This window comes from Ptychodera flava, chromosome 10 (assembly GCF_041260155.1).
Source record: "Ptychodera flava strain L36383 chromosome 10, AS_Pfla_20210202, whole genome shotgun sequence".
NCBI lineage: Eukaryota > Metazoa > Hemichordata > Enteropneusta > Ptychoderidae > Ptychodera > Ptychodera flava.
In genome coordinates this window covers 29,874,766-29,897,929 of record NC_091937.1, presented here as the reverse complement: position 1 = coordinate 29,897,929, position 23,164 = coordinate 29,874,766, and the positions used below count along the sequence as shown (strand labels likewise).

Genomic DNA, 23,164 nt, shown 5'->3' with positions numbered 1-23,164 from the left:
AATGATTTTGAAGTATTGTGATATTTTCTGTGCCTTCATCATGGCAGAATTTGTATACAAAGGGGGGATTCTTGGGAAATACTGCAGAACCCCAGCAAAATTCATGAGTTTATAACCTTGAAGGGACAAAAGCTGTAACTTTTGACAATATTTTCACCATTTTTTGTTTTTTGAATGTGAACTGCAGTTTCTTTTTCTACTCTCCAAAGCATGTTGAGATACACCGTATTCAGCTTGTCAACTCAGCCTGTACATGTGTAAACTGTATTGTTATTGTTGGCAAATTAATACTGGTCCTGGACAAATGAATCCTGCATTGTACATGCTTTGGGGACAAGAACAAGAACTTGCAGGTGTCATACAATGTACAAACAATATCATTAAGTTAAAGCTACTGTACCTTTAAACCAAACCGCAATCTTGTTTCCTTTTCAGATGGCAGCACTATCTACTACTACAGCTGAGTGTGATGAAGACACAAAAGTAGGCAGCAAAAATGGAGTCCAGAGTACGGAAGACCAACCCAGCACTGATTCCAAGAAGTTACAATTCTAGTCAATGTTTATGAAAAGCGATTCTTACCAAAACATTGTGTGTGGAAAATACACTTCATAATGGGGAAGTACTCAACGGGGGGGAATGTTTTTTTATCAGTATTATCTCTGAGCAAATTGACTAACTGTGCAAAACTTTCATAGGAGAACAAAGGACTAAAATCACATAAACAGTCAGAGTCAACAACCTCTAATGTGACAACCAGGGATTGAGAACTGTCCTAACAGCAAGGTCACATGGCAGAAGCCCCTAGCCGTATAACATCTTGATATCATAGGCTGACAAAAATATGTGTCAGACCTATTTTTTTATTGTAATTGTTTTGTGCACACTTTAATATCTCACAAAATAATGTTTTTCACATTTCACAGGAAAATTGAGAAAAATGTGATTTAGCCACCACGTGTCATGTGGTACAGAAACCTGAAGCAGCTGTACCTGCATCTTCTTCTGGATTGACAACAAATTTTTCTATCGTAGATTTATTTGTTCACAACATCAAACACCGACAGTGAGTGATTAGCAGCAAGTCAGGATCTGTTCATAGTTTGTGAATAATCAATTTCTCAAGGCATTTAGGGTCAAGGAACAATGTAGAAAAGTGCGCTCCATTGCATTTTCCATGGTGCTTGTTGAGATGTGAGATGATGATGAATAAACGACTCAGGGAATGTGCAACTTAGATACATTTAATTACTCTATTAAAGAAAGGACAAGGTGCCATCACTCTTGAAACGATCAAAGATTTGCTCTGACACAGCTGATGAGAGTGTACAAAAATGTCACCTCAGATGTTTAACACAAATCTTTATCGCCTTAAACAATGGTGACTATCAAAGATGTCCAGAGCACTCGTACATGCAAATCATATAATTTATGTACGGAATGAATATATCATTTATACTAGGTGTTGCTATAGCAACTTAAACTTTTTCCAGAGCTCTGCATATTACCAGTTTCTTTTTTTTAACGAATATCACACTACTTGCTTGCAGAAAATCAGGTTTGTATTAACCCTTTGAGCGCCAAAGTCAATTTTTGTCACCTTTAGAAAATATGCTCTAGTCAATTTTTTTCAGATTTTTGTCAAAATTTTGATAATAAACTGTAGCCAATGAAATGTGATGTTCATTTTGTCCAAAATTATCAAAAAATTACAGAAAAATTCATAAAAATTGGTAAAAATGTTTCACCAAAATTTTGCTGGGAATAATAACAGCACTCAAAGGGTTAAATCCATCTGTCAGGCAACACCTTAAAGAATGGTGAAATTTAACCACACTTAAGAAATGCATTAAGAGCACTGACAAGTATTGATTTGTACAAGGGTAATGGACCAGTTCATTGCACAGTATTAATGCACCGTAACCCTGCCAGAACCTGTTGCAGTGTTCCACCTGATAATAACGCTCACCAGTAGGAACTATCTGCCAATCAAAATTAATGGTGTTTTATTTTATTGATACCAGCAGTACAGATCTGTCACACTAAAAGGGTTTCTTTATCCTTCATCATTAAATGTGTCTAAAACAAACTATTTATTTTCCACATGCTCACTTCTAATGGAACATCTGTATTTGACTCAAGATGTCTTTCATTTGGCCACATCACAAGTGTATTGAACTTTTTGCAGCACCTTTCTGCTGTGACAGAAATCCACAAGTTTACCTATGAAAACTTCTCTGTATGGCATATACAAATAAAACATGCCAACTCCTACTTAACTGTGTAGCATTTTGCTGCTGCAATAGAAATCCACAGGTATATGTATGCAATTTATTAAAACTTGCTTAGCCCTTGTCAATTATAAAATACTGGCTGAAAATATTTATATTGAAATAAGTCATGCCAAAATAATGATTATATATGATCACAGTGATAATGATGTCGATTGGTAAACTGAACAATGCACACCTTTTTCTGTGTTAGATTAGAATTCGATTTTATTTCCATAAATTACGGAAAGCAACAGATTACATTCCAAAACTGAACACCAAAGAGCAGGCTCCATTCGGATTAAAGGTATACAGTCACCTGTAATCTAAATATGTCCATATTTGGTCAAAGGGGCATTCCTTTGTATTCGAAATGCCCATGTGAAGGCGCTGTTTTTAAAAAGCGACCACCCGCTTAAAATCTGTGATTGGTTAGATTTTCTCTTTCCACAGTAACTGTGGCAAACTTGGAACAGTTGACAGTATACCTTTAAAGATATGAAATTTACATGAGTGTTTCATAAAACAATCTTTCAGTAAATAAAATAGCCTATGTAGAGTGATGGTACCGTGAAATTCACATCATGCTATTGCTATCAATTACATGAAATGCTTCATGTAAATGATTAAAGCACAAATTTGTTCATGTAAATGAGATGAGTTCAGCTGCTTTTTGAGTTCCATTCCTGGACAGCCATTAGCAAATTACAGTTCATTGTACTCTAATGCTAGTGCCAGAAGAATATTATTAATTTGATTTTCTTCCAATTCAGTTCAGTAAAAAAGAAAAAGCATTCAAATCTCGATTTTCACTGCGCTTTTTAGTGGCTTTTATTATATATTAATGGTTATTACACTAAAGTGGTCATCAAATAAATGAAAATTAATGCATAACTGTTATTTTATCCCGATTTCGATGCCTTTTCAACTGCAAAGCCTGGGTGTCCTTTTGAAACTGTCAATTTTATTTCGTCCGCTCAACGCAGAGTCTTCTCAAAGCAATTTCGTCGCCACAAAGACGACAGGGGGCCCGTCTTCTGCAGAGGTCAAAAGGTCACCGAATGTTCACAACGCCGTTGCCATGGCGTCGTCTGCGTAGGAAACAATACTTCCACTTGAGTAATCTGGCGTGTTATTCCACGAGAGTTGCGATATTGAAGTTGAGTCGCTGATTGTCGGCCTAAAGCTAGAGTAATGGAAGTCTCATAGGAAAGACTGGGGCTGTGTTCAAGACGGAAAGAAAGAAAGCGAGACAGGACAAAGACGAGTCTAATGCAGTATATATTAACTCATTCTGCAGACTATACTCTGTCCTTCGTTTTAGATTGGCATGTGGGCGTTTGGAGACTTGATATTAGAAATCACTGCACGAGCGGAAGTTTCGTTGACTATCCTTTCGACACGGAAACCCGTAGTCCTTTAAAAGAAGTTTGCTTTTTGTTCGTTGGTTTCTCGAATTCCGTTTGGTAAACTAAGTTTTTGTTCTGTTGATCAAGCTTAATTCTGTTCAATCTCTGGTGCTTGTATGTGTGTATGTGTGTATGTTGATATATTTCGCTTCTGATTAAAAAAAAAACGCGTAATAACGAACCATGGCCACTAAAAATACAATTGGCCTATATGCTTTATGATCGGGTTATAAACTCCATCAAGACGTGAACTATTCAACCCACACCCAGCGACGGTATATACCACGAAATTTTCATTGGTTCACAATGCATGTGCAAATGCATAACAGATGTCTGTGCATATGGAGTGAACTGTTCAAAATCGAGTGGTGTACTGGTTGTTTCTAGATGGTTTATTGCTATGAAATCATAATATTAAATCGCCATTCTGCTGTTGGGTTGTTATCTTTAGCTGAGACCTCGTACCTGTTCCAACAGTGTTATATTGCGAATATAGCACGGTTATTTTCACGTCTCGACCAATCATATTGCAGTATTTGCGCCGTCAATATTCTGGTATGACATAATTTATAGAAAATATTATCAAGCATGACATTGTGGCGATTGCAAAAGTACCGAACTGTGACCGACAGGGCGTCGCAAGTATTCCAGCTGATAAACCAAGCTTTCGCGGAACTGGTAAAATTGCGCATGCGAACGATTCCTGGGTTAATTTCGCAAACAGCGTACAAAATTGTTAATTTCCGTCCGTTGGCAAATTGCAAAGTACTCGTGTTTTCCGTCTCGTTAAAGTGTTCAAAATGTTGAATTTCTCCCGGGGAGTCGTAAAAATCGCTCGCAGCATACAAATTTTATGTGATGACGTCAACTTTAAAATACTGTAAATCACCAATTTCAGCCAAGTCGCCTGTATCGTATATGTTATCGAACAGTTCACAGCTGCCCAGCGCCGGCGCGCCGTTGTCGTAATTGAAGCTATAACATGCAGTGTGTTCTACACAGGAATGCGCACACTGGATTATTCCACTGGTCTGGATGTTGGCAAGCGGTGGGTGACCAACCAGAGCCCCTCCTGGTATCAAATGGAAAAGACCCGACCGTCGATGGTTGCCTCTGAATATGGTGGATTGAGTCCCTGTGAATAAACAAGGCATGATTTGGTATTTCGTGTTTGAGTTTTATCAACACACGAGTTTAACAGAGCTCACAGAAAGGACGAGGTAGAATAGAAAAATGTTTTCCCAGTTATCCAGTATATCCTTGCTCAAACCAGCCAGCACGAACTTTCATCTTCTTTTACAAGCAAATCAAGCAAGATTTTTTAAGAAAGTAACATTTTAAATAAGAATCTATAACACACTTATCAACTTTTTTTTACTTTCCATTTTCCTCTACTTTCCTCTTGATCATCAGGACGATAATCATCAGAAGATATACCGACAGAAGAGAAAGTTCCGAAAATAATAGTTGTTCGTGGGAAAGACATTATCATTACCACCGTTACTATCAGCATTATATGTAACATCATCAATATTATCATCATCATCATCATCATCGTCGTCGTCGTCGTCGTCGTCATCATCAACAACAACAATAACATCAACATCACTATCTCCAAACTCGTTATCATTACCATCCTCATTCTAATAATTATCATTTATCACCGTTATCGCCACTGTCGTTCTAACCGCCTATATATATATCAATACAAAAAATGCCAATGGTTACAGAAATGCTCCTTACCTTCTGTGCAGTCGCGAGTTGCAGCGTTAAACCCATACCAAGACTGTGAACAGTCGCAGGTCCCGCTTGAACACACTCCATGAACGCAGGCCTGGTCGTTCGTGCACTCTAATAAAAAACATAACACGTTTAATGTACTAAACATCTTGGAATTGAAAGACTTAAACTGTCGCTGAAACTTGCCCTCAAAGGTAACTTAAAACCGCTGTCTTTCAAATAGAGAATTAAAAAAGAGGTCACCGTGCCAATTTTGGTACTGCAGAAACTAATCACCGATATTTGAAAATCAAAATATCCGATATCCCTATGTTTACATTTAGGGGGAAATTAAATTTTCGATTTTCACAATTGTAAAAGTTTGAGAGTCCGAATATCTATCTTAGTCGCATTCTACATTTAAAATGGCACCTTTGCGTATGTACGGATAGATATTCCCGTACCCATCCTAGTCCGTCACCAGAGTATTTTTACCTTCGGAGATATTTGGCCTTCGCCCAAACATAGGCCAAAAACCTCCGAAGGCAAAAATACTCTAGTTCATTACTGTTAGGCCTGTGTATTAACTCAGTTAATGAGCAAATCTATATACAATTTGTACTATACCTGTAAAATGTAAAATGTTTACTTATTTACGTAAATCATAATCGTGTTTTTTTATTTTTTCTTGATGAAAGAAAGTCACTCGAAATGAAACATCGAGAATAAACCTAATTTGAGAAATAATTTCGGAGTGAAAATTGGAACCGTGTTTAAAGTTGACTGTCTAGAGAATAGCAAATTTCCGATGAAAATTGCAATACAATTATCTCTGTAACGCCATGTTCTCTAAGATGCATGCCTAAAAATTTTTTGGCTGCTCATGAAGTATTAGGTCCATAATCGACACTACAAGTACACACGATTCCTATTGATCTCACTGGTGCCTAGCTCAAATTTTAATAAAACTACCAAAATGGCCCCTAGATGGCCGTATTATGTCGCATCGCAAAACCAAAATTGACATGCATATGCAAGCCATAGATTACTACTATAGTGTCAGCAGCAACGTCAGTTCATTGTATCTGTGTTTTCACAAAAGATCTGATAGAATGACGGCTTCTCTCACCTGTACACTTTCCATCAACATCGTACGTCCAGTTCGTATCGCAGGAACATGCCCCGACATTACAAGTACCGTGTACGCAGTCGGCAGAACCAAGGCACGTCGTCGGCTGTTCCGTCGCTGTTCCTACGTTCACTGCACGGAGACAAAAGATAGGGGTTGTTGTATATATGACTCTCCATGGGAAATGGGTTTGCTCAATTACTATGATTAACAAACAAATATCGAACGATTATAAAATGCAAATAATTATATAAATGGAGTGTACATATCTTAAACAAAGAAAAGTATTCCTTTTGTTCAGTGATATATATATATATATATATATATATATATATATATATATATATATATATATATATATATATATATATATACACAAAATGTATACAATGTGCCCTCCCGGTTATCACCATAATGGCTTTATGGCAACCTCTGAATATAAATTATATATTTGTTACAAGGCAAGAATTATGTAGTCAATATATTCATATTTATTTACTCTTATGTATCGAATGATTACGGACTTTTATTAGTCATTGTTATAGTTCAATCACCTCGCACTTTAACGGACTTCAATATGAGCAGAGTTCAAGGAGTATCAGTGATTCAGCAAACCTTTTATCTTGTTGGAGATATCTCACTTTAAATAGAAAGTATATCTTAAGGAACAATCAAGGACTGTTGCAAAACCGGCTTTAATTAAGTGCGAACCAATCACTCGATGTAAATTTCAGACCTTAACATTGTAAGGAAATATATTTCAATCTGTGCCCAATGGACGACCATTTTAGTAAATCACTACGATTAGATTGTAATTTCTCTATATTAAGGGAGAATTTCATGAGAAAGAGTAGAACACGATCCTGCTGGGCACGTTATTGTATGGTGAACTCAAGCAAATAAACCCTCCTCATACCAGTCTAATTCCTTGTGAGCTTGGCACATTTCAATAGGATCCAAAGAAAGATACTTGTATAATTCCCTTTGGTAGTGAAAGTTGTAATATTGGGGTTATATCAAATATTGCGTCTTAGCTACCTGAACACTTGTAGTCAGTCTCGGAAATCTGCCAATTTTCGTTGCAGGAGCACACGCTGGCTTGACACGTGCCCTGTCCGCACTGAGAGTCATTGGTGCACCACACTGCTCGCAGAAAAAAAAATGAAGAGAAAAAGAAATTGCACTGGAGCATGAATTCTCAGTTGTTAGACATTATTCTTTCCATTGCACCATATGAGAAATTAGTCCCGTCGTTTGGTACAATGACACATGCCGAAAGAATGGCCGACAAAATATCTGACACCTTGCTTACAGACAAAGCATACGAGGGGAGCTGTTTCAGAATATCTGGTATACTGCATGAAACCCCAACAATACTTATTGTATTTGCATGGATTATTGCCTGTATTTTAGCTGAAGAGTGCATTTATAATCGATTGCTTGTATTCAGCAAGCCTGTATTCATGTGGATTCATGTGAATTCACGTGTATTATTCCATAATACAGTCGATTCATTAATGTGAATTTATCTGTATTATTGCGTTTTCATGCAGTGAATAGGCAAGACGTAGTATGAACAAACTCAAAATATCTGCGTTTAGTACATCAATATTTTTAAAATTTATTCGACACCTGTTGATAATGTCGAGTCCGTTGTTGATCTCAGAAAAATTCTCTTCTTTTAGTCATTTTTCTCGACATGAAAATTTAATGCAGCAAAGGTAGCAATTTCCTCCTCTTCAGCAAACTTCAGGCGTTGTACAAAATAGTGTAGGAAAAATGGGGTTTTGAGGACACAATTTTACAAAAATTTGTCTGCCAGACTACTCAAGACCACACCTTATTAAACGCAAGTTATGGTACCAACTATTCGGTATTGTATCTAATGATTCAGTATTGAATTTAATGAGAAGTCATAATCCGTGTAAAAGATATAACAGGACTATTGCATCGCCAAGAAGCATTTTTTATGATGTAAATAAAGCTTATAACCAGAAGAGTTTAAAGGTTAGGGTACTTGGGTGTGATTACGTCAATATTTCAGCTCGGGTACAAACTTCCAGTCTGAGATCATTCCGAGTGTGATAAATTTGACAATATTTATTACAATTTAAAGTTGACATCGAGTTTATAAGCCTGTACACCTTATCACCCTCGACAGAGGTCTTAACTGCTTTCGACCTGCCTTAACGGTATAAAGTCAACTCTGTAATCTAAATATGCCCATATATGGTCAAAGGGGCGTTCCTTGGTATTCAAAATGCCCATGTGAGGGCGCTGTTTTTAAAATGTGGCCACTCGAAGCAATTTAGGACAAACTTCTATCAAATTTGTTGGTACTGTAGTATGGAACAGCATTCCAGAGGATCTTAAAAACATCACTTCCAGATTTAGATTCAAACGAGAGCTTAAAAATTATTTACTGGAGTTGTAGTTTTGTTGATTTTGTGACTCAGACCGTTTTCTCTCACAGATACTTTTCGGTTTTTTGCTGAACTTTTGTGTTTTATGTATTTTTCCAAGGCTTCTTGCCTAATTCATTAATTTTCTGTAATATCTGTCAATTTGATATTTCGGAACAGTCGCCATTTTTAAAAACTGTACATTAATCTTTCTTGAGTTTGGGGCTGAACTCGATTAGTGCCTAGGGCAACTTTTTTCAGTCCTTATCTCATTGTAACGCTTCGATGTGTACCAAATTATTGTCTTTTTTTAAAAAGAGAATATTAGAAATAAATTATTATTATTATTATTATTATAATTATTAAATATGTGATCGGTTAGATTTTCTTTTTCCATAGTAACTGTGGCAAAATTGGAACAGGTTACAGTATACCTTCAACTGCTCTCGGCCGTGACAATGGTGCGTCCTATACCTGATGATTGCCTTTACTGCTGTTACATAGTGTTGGCCTTACCTGTCATGCAAGTTGACGTTGAGGGATCAATTACCCAGGGTGAATTACAGGAGCAAGCACCGCTCACGCAAGTTCCATGTTCGCATACTTCGTCAGTTGTACACACTTGGGAAGTGCGGGAGGTTGAAGTTGAGGATGAGTGAGGTTGAGGTTGAGAGAGAGAGAGAGAGAGAGAGAGAGAGAGAGAGAGAGAGAGAGAGAGAGAGAGAGAGACAGACAGACAGACAGACAGACAGACAGACAGACAGAGAGGGGGGTGTTAAGTGTCGTAAATGAGTTGCCTGAAGACCCGTTAAAGCTCGCCACAAAAGCAAATGTAACACAAAGTATTCCATTAGCAAATGAAAATTTTAAAATTTCGAGGATTATTACTAAGACTGACGACATAATACAAAGATGAAGCGCCGATACAGTGGCTCTAATGCAAACGAGAAACTGGAGAAAATTGTCGTTGCGACTGCCACTAGTTTTAGAAGGTGCATCATATTTCTATTTGGTTCGTTATGGGGACAATAATGGTTGTAATTTATGACAATATTTTCATATTTTTTTGTACAAGAAAATTGCTTTCCTTCTTCTATACCTTAAAGGCTGTTACAATACAATGTAATAGCATAGCAAACACCGCGCTTTCTGTATGACATGCAATATTGTGTTGCGTGGCAAATGAATGCGTGTCCGGATGAAATTCAAGTATCAATGCCATTGAATATTACAGGCTGTCTCGACATGTTGAACTTTAGCATTTTACATGATTTCAGGAGTTGAACATAAACGACAGCTTTTGAGTAAGTTGAGAAGGTAACATTAAGTCGGGTGTCTTTCTAGTCTTGAAAAGACACGACTGTTTTACGTTACCTCGTTCCTGTATTTTTCTCACCTGTGCATTTCGTGTCTGCTGAGGCCGCGGACCACCCATCACCACATATGCACGCTCCATCTCGACAAACTCCATGGACACAGAAAGTGTCATCAGAGCATGTGTCTGTAGCGTAAAGTTAATAATAATGATAACCTTTTAATTGATAAGCTTGCATTGATTTGAATATTGATGATTTTGAATAAGATAATGTTTCAAAGCACATATTGCCCTATCTATATCTATCGTCTATTATACCTATATATCAACCTACCTACCTACCTGCTTATTTATCTATCTATCTATCTATCTATCTATCTATCTATCTATCTATCTATCTATCTATCTATCTATCTATCTATCTATCTATCTATCTATCTATCTATCTATCTATCTATCTATCTATCTATCTATCTACATTTCCATCTATCAATCTATCTATCTATCGACCTACCTACCTACCTACCTATCTATCTATCTATCTATCTATCTATCTATCTATCTATCTATCTATTATCTATCTATCTCCCTATCTATCTGCTGTCTGTCTGTCTATGTACGTATGTATGTATGCGTCTGTCTGTCTGTCTGTCTGTCTGTCTGTCTATGTACGTATGTATGTATGCGTCTGTCTGCCTGTCTGTCTGTCTGTCTGTATGTATGTATGTATGTATGTATGTATGTATGTATGTATGTATGTATGTATGTATGTATGTATGTATGTATGTATGTATGTATGTATGTATGTATGTATGTTCGCATGTATGATGTATGTACGTAATATGTATGTGTATGTATGCATGTATCTATGTATCTATCTATGTATCTATCTGTGTATCTATCTATGTGTCGGCATATCTACTGTCATGTTGGCGTCTGCATAGGTCTATCTCCCTCCTCACTTGCTGTCATTCTGTCTATCCACAGTCCTTGCTTGCTATTTTTTTAACCTATAGTATCTTCTAGTCTCTTTTATAGTGTGGGTTGATAGTATACCTGGTGGATTGATTCTACAAGCTACTGGCATGTTATTCAAATTGCAGTCCTGGTCTTGCCACGCGCCAAAGGCAGACAGAAAGAGTCCGAAACAACCAGTCTCCTCGTCCGGCTCACCGGCCAACCAGTTTGAATATGATGTTTGACTCGTGTCCAACCAAGCACCAGCGTATCTGCATGAAAAATACGTCAAAGATAAAAAATGATGCGTCAGAAATTTTGACAAGTTAGGCCTAGGGGATCTTTATCGACGATTTGAAAGCTGAGAAAAGTTTATTTTAAAATGATAAGATCTTTATATTTAGGCTCTCATCAGAAAAGTGATTTTTTGCGAATTCACGTGTATGAATTAGCCAAATAACACAGATGGCTTGTTAAAATCTATTCCCTAAAGTAATAACACAGTGCACTATTTACAATGTTCAATGGTATAACTGACAAATGAATTCTTGTCCACTAAAATTCTAATGCCAATATCGGACATCGCAAAAAACAGGCCGTGTCAAACTCGAACTCTAGATATTTTGACCTAACTTAACTTCAGGGGTGAAAGAAAGAAAGTGTATTCTTCCAACAGACCAAAATTACTGGACGGTTCATCAAGAGATATCGGTAATCAATCAATTAATCTATCAATCAAACATTTCAAAACGCGCCAAAATCAATAAGCAATCTTGTTCTTAGGGGCGCGGTTGAGTCAGTGTACATTGTATGCCTTGGCATTAAAATGAGTCTTTAATTTATACTTGAAGCTTTTCATAGAGGATGCTTGTCGATTAATGTCACATGGTAAAGGGCGTGAAGACAAAGATCTTCCCTCATGTTTTTCAGTCTGTACTGAGGTAGGAACAACCGACTTTTCGATTCGGATTGCAATACACGACCGCCTTTGAAGGGTTTCAATGCATTCTTAAGAAGAAGAGGGGACAAGATTATACGATCACCTACGCTGCAAAATTGTTCACGATTTTCGCCGTCAGGAATTTGTTTTCTTCTTCGTTCACAATTCCAATCACAACACCGTTAAAACTTGGACAGTAGAGAGAGTTAAGAGAAGCGGTTACACCGGAGCTGAGAAATCCGTAACAGTATCCAGACGGTGGATAAAACACAGCGTAAGGACTGGAATCCCACGGACAAGCTTGCCGCATTGATGGAGAGATGCATCAGAGAGAGAGAGAGAGAGAGAGAGAGAGAGAGAGAGAGAGAGAGAGAGAGAGGTAAAATTGAAATGTTGCAGCTATGTTGACATGATGAATTTAGATATCATGCATGAAATGCATTGCTTGTGAACAAGAAAGTCGCACATGCACAGTTTCGACGACTCCCTCCCTTTAAGAATATGACCAATTTACGGCGAAATAGCAATGCTACGTGTAAGCAATGATATGGGCTGACATTGTACTTCGAAGGGTAGTTTGTATAGGAATTACAATTAGCTCAGAAACAATTGTAAAATATAAAGAAAAACAGCTCAAATGCACAATGGTCAACAGTGCTAGCACAACACGCCTTGCGAGAAGTTCACATTGGATATATTAAAACAAAGGAACATACTAGTTTCTGCAGCAATAATGTAATCAGTCGCTCTCGATAACCTTGTGGTGTCAGCTTGCAAGAAACCTTCCCTGCATATAAAACCTGTCTGCGTACTGCAGGGTACAGTCAACCATTCCCCGTTGTTGTCTTCAACGACGCATGATACACTGGTGTCACTCGGCTCCCCTACTGCCCAGTAGGTCGGACTGGCCGCACTGCCATCAAACCACTGGGGGTTATCCCAGTTTACGCCAGCTATCACTACTCCGATCCATGCCGGGGACTCTTTCCCTGTAGTTGGCATGCGGAAACAGAAATTTAAAGATAATATTTCTCTATGTTAATTCTAACCTTTTTGCCTTAAAACAACATACGTCTTGGTTCGGTTTTATGACCGAAAGTCATGGTTAACACGATTTGAACTAATTTGGGATAATTGGATGGTGAAGTAATGTCTTTAAAATCTGCAAATGTAAGCTTTTCTTTTTACGTTACACACATTGTAATATTGAGACATTCAGCTATAGGGCACCTAAGATTTTTTAGAAATTTGAAAAATGTGAAGATCCAATTATCCTAAAATAGTTCTAATCGTGTTTGGTATCATTTTTTTCAAGTTCACCGTTGTGATTCTGTCATTTTATGAGATTTACTTTGTCCGTTGTGCTTTGATCTTTGAAATTGTCCGTTAATGGTCGGTGTCTGTGGATATTGAATATGTAAATATATGATTAGACTGAGGTTTAAGATTTCGGGTCGCTAACCGACCAATTGTTTTCTCATAAGTGCACCTGCAAGCTAACCAACTTTGCTTGTAACTAAACCATGAATGTTTTGGTTCGCGACCAAAGGATAACGACTATATATGAATGACCGTATGATTGCTTGCAGTTACACAGTGTCCTGCAAAGTTGTCTGTTACGCACTTTCTATATTTCTTCATATCGGTTGTAACTGAAGTAGACGTGTGCACATTCTAAAACGTCTTGTGAGGAGTTGGTGAGGCTATGAACAAAAAGTAACGTGACGATTCTCTTCAAAGTTCACACTATGGATATTTCAGTCAAGAATAAGCTCTGAACGTCCTAATCGGTGAACAGCTTAGCGGGAAAAATTACTCACCGGTGAAAATGCCTCTTTGCGATGGGTCATCATACTTGGCAACGTTCCCTCCCTCTTGTATACAGTGAAGCTGGGCGCTCAACCAGTCTTTCTCAACGCTGAAATATTTGAAGCAACCGCCCGCCTGTGATGTCCATCCAGTCGCACATCCTAAAACTTAGATGTGATAGGATGTAGTGACGTTAGAAGAAATATTTCCTCCGTCTGTAGGATGCGGAGCTCGGGACAGAGTCGGTGATTTGTCCCAAATTACTTGTTTGATGAATCACGCACAAATGGAGAATGTACACGCACCACGAAAACGGAAATCGAATTTTTTACTCTCAATAGAATTACAAAGACACTTGCGGCATAGCAAACACGATGTAGGTGTAGTCAAACAATTCGGATTTGCGCACATCTGAGTCAAATTCAAAAGAAGTTTAAGTTGATTAAATGATCTCACAATTTGAAAGCGTTATTGATCCCGAATATAACTTTAAAAGAGAAACTTCATAAATGCACATTTGGCTTAAGATGCATGTTTGAATTATTGAAAATGTTCCATTTTTTCCGTTTCATTGTAAAATGGATTTTAATAACACCAGGGCACCGTATACTGTTTGCGACTCCCTTTCCCTACGATTTGTTTCGATTGAAAATACACTCCTCTGATCCTTTTTTTTCACATCAAAGGTCAAATTCCCTGTCCGAGCTACGAGATCTTGCCCTAGCTTCCGCATAGCCAAAAAACTAATCCCACTGCCTACCAACTAGACGGGTTTTTTTTTTAAATTTGCAAGTCAAGCAAGGGGATAAGATTTCTCCGCCTGTCTAAGACAAAAATTTATGGTTCGTCCATTGCCCATTCACTCATATAAGAGTTTGTTTTCCATTGTAATTTTGTTAGTCTCTTCGATGCCAAGTAACGTTTTAGGGCATCATAAAAAATACATATCATCATTATTCTAGAGACTCACGTGAACTGACGTTTCTGATTTTGTAAAATGGAAGTGATAAACATCAGTGTAAGTCTACGTCACTGTCACGGGAATGCCCCTGATACTATACCCTTTGAGCGCCAAAATCTATTTTTGTCCCCTTTATAAAATAAACCCCAGTCAATTTTTCTCAGATTTTTGCCCAAATTTTGAGAAAAAACTGTAGCAAATTTGGTCCAAAATTATCGAAAAATTACAGAAAAATTCATAAAAATTGGTTAAAATTTTGCACTAAATTTTGGCAGGGGAAAATTACAGCGCTCAAAGGGTTAACATGTTGCAACGACCACGTCCGATTCTTTAACCCAAACCTCAATGACTCCCTAAGATTAGCGAAAACATCCTTTGCGATATACAGCTAAGCATTCTTCTTTTACCCAAACCTGACCGACCCCCCTAAGATTAGCGAAAACAAACTTGTCGATATAGAGCTAAGCATTCTTCTTTTACCCAAACCTGAACGACCCCCTAAGATTAGCGAAAATGAAATTTTCAATATAGAGCTAAGCATTCTTCTTTTACCCAAACCTGAACGACCCCCTAAGATAAGCGAAAATGAAATTTTCGATATGGAGCTAAGTATTCTTCGTTAACCTAAACCTGCGCTCTCTAAGTTACTAGCGATTATTGCTGAACGCTGTCAGTGCCCTGTCACTCGAGTCCGCCTTGGAGTACGCTTCAATTTTGAACGCAAAACTATAGGACAGTCACTCCCTTCAAAGTGCACTGACCTAAAACACCTTGGACGATATAGTAGCGTGATGTACTTGAATCTAGCCAATTTATCACGCCCGATGCACTTGATTTAAACAGATCGCCCACTATAGAAGACGTTTAATCAATTAGTGATGACAGGGAACACAGAAGTCACATTAACCAATACAGCCTAATGACCATGGGTGCGTATGAACAAGAACATGTTGAAACGCTTATGAAATGCCAGCAGAGAGTGTTGAAAGCTGTACAAACAATATATGATAAAAAGTAAAGTGAAATGAATAATAAAAAGTGTTTTGAGCAAAATAGCATTCACTATTTTGAGAACGTGCTTGGCCAATCTTATCGATTCCTGGACATGAATAACAAGACCCACCATATATGAGAAGTACACGCGCTGCGCATGCCTTCTCGAGCTCGATATTCATAAATATTCTATCTGTCCCTTTTTGTGGATACTAAGTTTTCTGTTTAAAGTAGACACTTTGCCTTACTTCTGTATTGAAATGTGTTTCTGAGCGTCTACCGGATTAATGCACCGACGAACAGTCCGTTGTCGACGGCTGTAATTTGTAATGATTTTAACAGAGAGTGTCTGTCCAATTGGAGAATGACGTCATCTATACTTGCGGTCGTGTTTTTGGCTTGTCTCGTCTACAGCGGCTTCAGATGCAGCATTAAGTGTGAAGTGGTTTTTCTCTCACTGTCATTTATCATGGAGCGCAGAAATCACTTAGGCTCGCCAGCGTATTGACTCCTGTGTACCTGTTCAATCATGATACATCGATATGCGCGCAAGAAGGCATTACAAATCTTGACTTCCTTCAAAATCAATTCCGTCGTTGGCGTTCCATCCATTTTAAAAGGGAAGCTGTACTTTGCGTCTTTGTGTGATTCCGATGTATGTCAAGTTTATTTCCAATTTCTAATGACGGTTAAATCATAAAAAAATTTGAAAGGGGGAGAAAAATAGCCCCCTACCCACTTAGTGCCACAAGAAGCAATGTGAACACGTTCAGAATGGCCCTCAAAAGCTGTAGCTACTCGAATATTTGCCGATTCAGCTTTAAGTGCATTCATTAACGCATGTGAAGTGACCTATTATCAGCAGATATACTGTAAGTGGTACATGCGTCGAAACTCGAAATTTTACACTTTTGCTCAAGCTTTCCCGAGGAAAAGTTTTAACTTTTCTAGTACATAATCAAGAATTGCCGTCAGGGGTCACCATGCAAATTTTGGGATTATAGAAACAAATATATAAACTTTACCGATATTTTAAAATTCCAAGTGGATACTCTATACCTGCGTTAATTCATATGGAAGGTTAAATTTCAAAATCAGGACTAGGAAAGTTATTTATTCAACAGGCTCCAGGCAGATTGGCAAAGTATTGTAAAAAATTTGACAGAGACGGAATTTTTCTTTTGGAGATATATGCTACTTGAAAGTTGAAATAAGTACATGTCTGTCAAGCGAAGAAATTAGGACGTGTGATTTTTTCTCTGTCAGTATATGTTTGACTTTAACACTATGGTGTTAAAGTGCATTTCTACCTATGAGCATAGTTGCAAACCAATCTTTTATCGCAAATTCGACTGTTGTTACCATAAGATATATGCGTCATCAAAGGTAGATAGCACCTCGGGGATATATATTTGGACTCTCAAATTGTTAATATATTATTCTGATCTACCACTTGGTAGGGCTCATTTTGAAGCTCTTGAAGTAAATAAAGTTTTCATCGTATTAGTTTTGCAGAAATCGAAAATTCGATTTTTTCCCATACAGTTAACACAGGGATGGCGGCCATTTTGAATTTCAAATATCGGTAAATTTAAGCAATTTGTTTCTCCGGTACAAAATTAGCAGGGTGACCTCTGATATTTATTCGTGATTTTGAAAAAGAACGGCTGACAGATGCTCTGAGAAAAGTTTGAGAAAAAATTTGTCTTTCAATTTCGAGGAGCCAACTTCCTTAACCACCCCGACATGATGTCCCGTCAGGATATTTAACCTGTCCACCCAAAGTCTCTCGATACAGGTCCGCCATCGCCAGTGAGAACATAGGGTTTGGGCCAAACCACTGTGACATTAAGGGTTATCTTCGACGACTGAGACTTTATGAAACGTTTCCAGAGTGCCTGCAGTGCTCATAACGACTAGATTACTAACACCGCACTGAGTCTCAGCAACACTGCCGTGGATTAGAAATGTGCCAGTGGGAGATACTTGTAACGCAGAGAAGTAAAAACTCATTGAAAATTCCACTGACTGTTCATTCCGATTTTGTATCACATTGATGGAAGAGCACAACAAATACGACAGACGAGAAAGAAAGCTTCTAGATATAGTTTTTGTAACAAACTTCAAGATGTAGGATGTTCATTAGAAGATCGCCCGATCATACTGCGCCTGCTAATTCAGTCAAAATTTATTTATAACTTCTCTTTTTGTTGTGTTGTATATGAAACAAATGACATTGTTACACATTATGCATTATTTCTTTATCTCTATGATATACTAGCGTACTTAGAAATTTACAGAATAACTTTGATCAATCCTTTATTCGTCATGAGTACGGTGTTGTACACTCGTCCAATAATAAACAAATTAGCAATAAATAAGCCCGTGGGTCAAATAGTTGCATATCTCTTGAATTGAAAATACAAAAAATGATTTGATTGGTTAATCAATTAACCAATGGAAGAAGTATGCAACTAACTCAATCACTTATTGGTTGTTAATATTCAGTAAATAATTAGAGAATAAAGTCGTTTCATATCATTATCTTTCTTATCATTGAATTTTACAAAGATTCTGTAAGTACACTTGACAATTTCCATAAATTTATGAAATATTTTGATAAAAAAATGTATGGAGCCAAGGTATGCGGAAAATAAGTGTGCTTGTTATTGAAGGATATAATTATTCCCTGACGGCCAAACACTAATTACCTCCACCTTGGGAATCTAACTCCAAAATCAATTTCAGTATTCTTTTCATTTCACCGAAAATGGAAAACACATTTTCCATTCAAACACAGGCTTATTAACTCGTTCCTACTGGTTAGAAAATTATCGTCAAAATGTGGTTTCAATTTGTTATTTCCTTGTGCAACACTGGGCGTCGAACTCTTTGAAAAGAGGTGCTCACGACCAAATGACAATATTTACTCCAATTTACGTCTGTTTTTCCAATGCTACACGCGCATTCCTGGTTCCAACGAAAAAACGTTTCATTGGCAGATTGCCAAGTTTTTATTGCAAACCATTTTCTTGCTTTTAAATTATTAAAAGTTATGATCGTTCTTTTTCTACCGCGACTAGGAGATTTCTAAACAAGTAATTTGTATCTACACCATAATAAAATCTTCAAATGTAACATTTCCTCGCTCGATCGTAGCTTGCGTATGCAAACTTCAGTTTAACCAGTAACAATAATGCATTTATATCGCCATAAAAGGATCACAATTGATATAAATATAGGATATAGGAAATGATTTTCTGATACAAATACTTCGCCCTTATTTAGGCAGAATCACACGCTTTAATTAGAATGAAAAATAACGGTAAGCTTTTATCCGCTTATCTGTTTAATTTCACACCACATACCGTAGGAATTTCGCTAAAGGTTTTTTTTTTCAAACCAATAAATAATAGGAAAGGTATGCACCTCGAAAGTGAAAGACTTAAACCTTTGCTCAAACTTTCCTCTGTGAAGCTTTCAACCATTCTCTTACCTAATCAAGAATAAAAATCTGGTGTTACTGTGCAAAAGTTTGGTCTTAGAGAAACAAGTTACCTATAACATTTACCGATATTTGAAATTCTAAATGGCCACTAGTCCATGTCAACTCCGGGGGGGGGGGGGGGATTTCGAATTTTCGAAAAAATTAAGTTGGTAAAATTTGTTCTTACTCCTAGAGTTTTAAAATGAGCCCCTACAAATAGTTGATCGGAAAAGAATTGTAAAATTTTGAGAGTCCACGTATCTGTCCCCGAGGCGCATTTTACCTAGACTGACTCTTTTGAGCTGTCTTATTTCGTTCCGTGACCGATAAAATACATCCTTGAACTGGAACTCAGTAGACTTAAGCAGGTAGTACATTCAAATCAAAGAAAACCAATTAATTTATTGGCAAAATATACTGAATTCTATAGACGACAAGAAGCTAATGGGGTTCGTTTATTATTGCTCCAAGGCTGCCATTTCTTTCTTTTTGAGGACTGACGAGTACTGCCGAATACTGAGTTGTTTAGAACAGTATAAAGTAATTTTATAAGTAGTTTGGCGATAACTATTCGACTGGACAGAAGAGCTATAGACACAGCAACAGCTCTCGGATTGGCAATTTTGTATAGCCGCCACACGACCCCGCATCCATGCTTTACTTTCCTTGGTATAAATCAACTAGTTTGACAGAGAACAACCTTCCTGTCGACCCGATTCGCCGAATTCTGTTCTCGATTACCTCTGTATTGTGTTTAGCGGATAGCTTGCTTTTATTTTCGCGGAAAAAATGTTATTTTTTTACTGCTTGAAACCAGCAAAAGCACATTGGTGCTAAGTCCTGTACGGGTCATGAGACTAATTTAATTTTTGTGAGAATAAATTTAGAATTGCGGAGAGGGCGTTAGATTGTGTAGAGTTTTAATCGTTATTTATTTCCTAAATCAAAACCAAAATCTACGAGGAATTAATGTGTTTGTTATGTCTGAATGTTGCGATCGTGTTAAAATGCATTAAATAAAAATGTAGTTTTGGGGTGATGTACTATTTCAAACATATCGATATACTATGTATTAGCCTTCCATGATAAGACATTGTCAGAGATAATATCAAAGCTGATTTATTTCTTTGAAGCCAGCGCAGCAAGTTTTATGCTTCAACAATTTTCGATTATTTTTAATCGTCGACACTTGTTTTGGTTACTTGTCTTGTTCGTTTGTTGTTGTTTTATTTCTCCCTTCAAAATAGTAATCGAGGAATGCAACTCACGGCTGATTATAAATTCATGATCAGCTTCCAACTTGAAGGTCGTTTGATTACTGCGATGTGACGTTAACAGTTCTTAACAGATATACCTTAACGGAGATTTCGCCTCGGAGACAGATATCGGGACTCTCAAACTTTTACAAAATTTGAAATCTACCGCTCGTGTGGGCTTACTTTGAGGCTGTTGGAATAAATACACTTTCATCACCTTGTTTTTGTGGAAATCTAAAATTTGATTTTTTTTCCCCAACGGAGTTAACGCAGGATGGCAGTGACCCTCGAATTCTTTTCTTGATCTTCAAAGAAAACGCCTGAATTTTCATTTTTGAGGAAAGTTTAGGCAAATGTTGAAGTCTTTGAATTTCGAGTCGCATACTACCTTAATAGCCAATGACATGCCCTTGGTGATGACTTAAAATCAAAACAAAACCGGAACAATCATTATACTGATTATTTTCAATTTAGTCTTTTGACTATTAAAGCTATTACCATGCCGTTATTTGGCTCAATTTGAGAGATCGGTGCAATTTTAGCGATATTGGGCACTCTTTCATTTTGCTGTCATTTCAGGGATGTAGGGACTGAGCAGCGCGTTCATTCAAGAGCACAGATATCGAGCGCGACTGCATCGACAATTGTTTGGCTAGCCGAAGAAACACGGCGTTTACTTCTTATCAAGGAGTAATACGATATCACAGATTAAATCGACCGATCTTAATCGAATGGCGGCAAAGACTCGATGATACAGTCGTCAAAACATTTTAATTTCCTATCACGTTTACGTTCAATACGAAAGCATTGAGAGCGTGAGCGATTGATTGTCTTGCCCTCGCGCCCACGAACTTCACATCTCGGAGACCGTGAAACTTTTTCGCTTTTTCATCATCGATTTCAAATGTAGGCATTGGGGATCATGGAGCGTGTGTTGCGAGTGGTTTTCTCACATTTTTTCGACATCACTACCTGTTCTAGGTAATTAAAAGGGGGTTGTTATTCAGTTGCATGACTAATCAGTTTTCTAGTCAATGGAAGGCACGGTAATATATATGCGTAACGATATAAGACGTAATATCGTCACATGAAAATTTCACACTGTTTCAATGGTGTGAAATTTCACACCATGAAATTAATAAATGTATCGAAACAAAAACGAGAAGTTTGAAGTATTTCCAGGAAAAAAAAACATGGCAAGAAGATCTTCGGGATTCCGACAGAATCCGAAGTCTTGGCTTTCACCTTTTTCATGTACGTATGCTTGTCTAAATGCATGAGTATGGCAGTTTGTCTTTAAAATGTCTGGCACTGGTTTTGGCAGATTTCGCCTTGGAGCTCTATTAGCTACATATAGCTTTTAGTGTCTTTTACATTTTGTTTGTGTGTTCTGCTAGTAGAATACAAATAATTATTGTTCTTCTCCCAGTATCTTATCGAAATGTCATGTGTTCAACTCGTCAACACAGCTCGTATTTGCGCAATGTACCATGTTACCATCGACAATGAAACTGTACTCCAGAATCCATTTATCAAACATGACACTGCATATTGGACTATTACTTTGCGTCTTCATGGCTGCATTCCAAAATACTTTACTTTGGAGGCAAGAATACGAACATGCACTCGTTTAGGAACAAAAATGATAAAAATATTGTCAAATCTAATAGCTATTGTCCATTCAAATATTGTTCAATAACTATATAATTTTTTTGTCCATAGGTTAAATTATGTAAAGGGTTAGAGGACCCCGGTAAAGGACACGTTTTCTTCAGTGACTCGTACAATTGAAAGCTACGTACTGGGGATATAACACACAAAGTTGCATCCACATTGTGAAAGTCTATATCAATGGAAATCGATGCATAATCTGTTTTAATCCTCTTCGAAAACGACAGCTATCCAGGGTCGTACTCAAAGTACGAAGCATTTTATGTATCGCCATACAGATAGTATTGACAACCTGAATTTATCGTTGTGCTAAAAACAGACATTCTTTGTACGTGGTAGATTGTCTCCGTTGCTGGAACGTCGTAAATCTTACGAAACGTTGAGATATCTTGATTCTGAGAGAGATAGTGTGATTTGAAAAGTGTGAGAGATGTCTGGAAGGAATGAGTGTAAAGCAACAGCTTTCCAACAGCTTTCCAACAAGCCCCCGTTCTAATCCATCAAATATCGCACGGAATAAGACACAAACTAAATGTGTGCGTTTTATCAAAGTTTTCACGAAGGGTCACAATTTTTGTATATTTCAAGAGAAAAACGTTGTTAATTACAGTTAAAGTCAACGTTTGATCATAAACGTCTTGACTCACCTAAATTTCCATTCTCAAGAGTGCTGATGAAAACAGTGCAGTATAAAACCACGACGGCAGCTCCACTGGCAGTCATCTCGAGTCACGCTCATTCCATTTGGACTTTTCCAGTAGACTAATGCGAAAGCTTACAAAATGTTTGCTTTGTGTCCTGAAGTAGATGAGGCTCCCCCGCCGGTCACGTTTGTGCTCAGAAAAT

At 37.5% G+C, this 23,164-nt stretch overlaps 2 protein-coding genes across 3 annotated transcripts in view; one reads left to right on the top strand and one right to left on the bottom strand.

Moving 5' to 3' along the window:
• The window catches only part of LOC139142475 (cytoplasmic tRNA 2-thiolation protein 1-like), a 61,056-nt gene extending 57,892 nt beyond the window's left edge, over nt 1-3,164 (top strand). For both annotated transcript variants that reach the window (XM_070712415.1, XM_070712416.1), the window contains exon 12: nt 436-3,164. In XM_070712415.1, coding sequence (XP_070568516.1) covers nt 436-555 — 120 coding nt within the window. In that variant the 3' untranslated portion in view covers nt 556-3,164. The remainder of the gene's footprint in view (nt 1-435) is intronic.
• On the bottom strand, nt 2,476-23,164 carry LOC139142474 (neurogenic locus notch homolog protein-like). The gene is made up of 11 exons (XM_070712414.1): nt 22,966-23,164; nt 13,962-14,117; nt 12,858-13,130; nt 12,249-12,441; nt 11,301-11,473; nt 10,326-10,430; nt 9,446-9,550; nt 7,566-7,670; nt 6,528-6,659; nt 5,423-5,530; nt 2,476-4,814 (listed from the first exon to the last, which is right to left on the bottom strand). The coding sequence occupies exons 1-11, from the start codon at nt 23,039-23,041 to the stop codon at nt 4,531-4,533; spliced, it is 1,710 nt and encodes a 569-aa protein (XP_070568515.1). The 5' UTR covers nt 23,042-23,164; the 3' UTR covers nt 2,476-4,530.

Excerpts from the sequence above, each read along its gene's own strand:
- LOC139142474 (XM_070712414.1), bottom strand. The coding sequence starts at position 23,041 with ATGACTGCCAGTGGAGCTGCCGTCGTGGTTTTATACTGCACTGTTTTC. Across the intron at positions 13,131-13,961 it reads GCAAAGAGGCATTTTCACCG|GGAAAGAGTCCCCGGCATGG; the intron begins GTGAGTAATTTT and ends TGCCAACTACAG. Across the intron at positions 6,660-7,565 it reads GACTGACTACAAGTGTTCAG|TGAACGTAGGAACAGCGACG; the intron begins GTAGCTAAGACG and ends GTCTCCGTGCAG.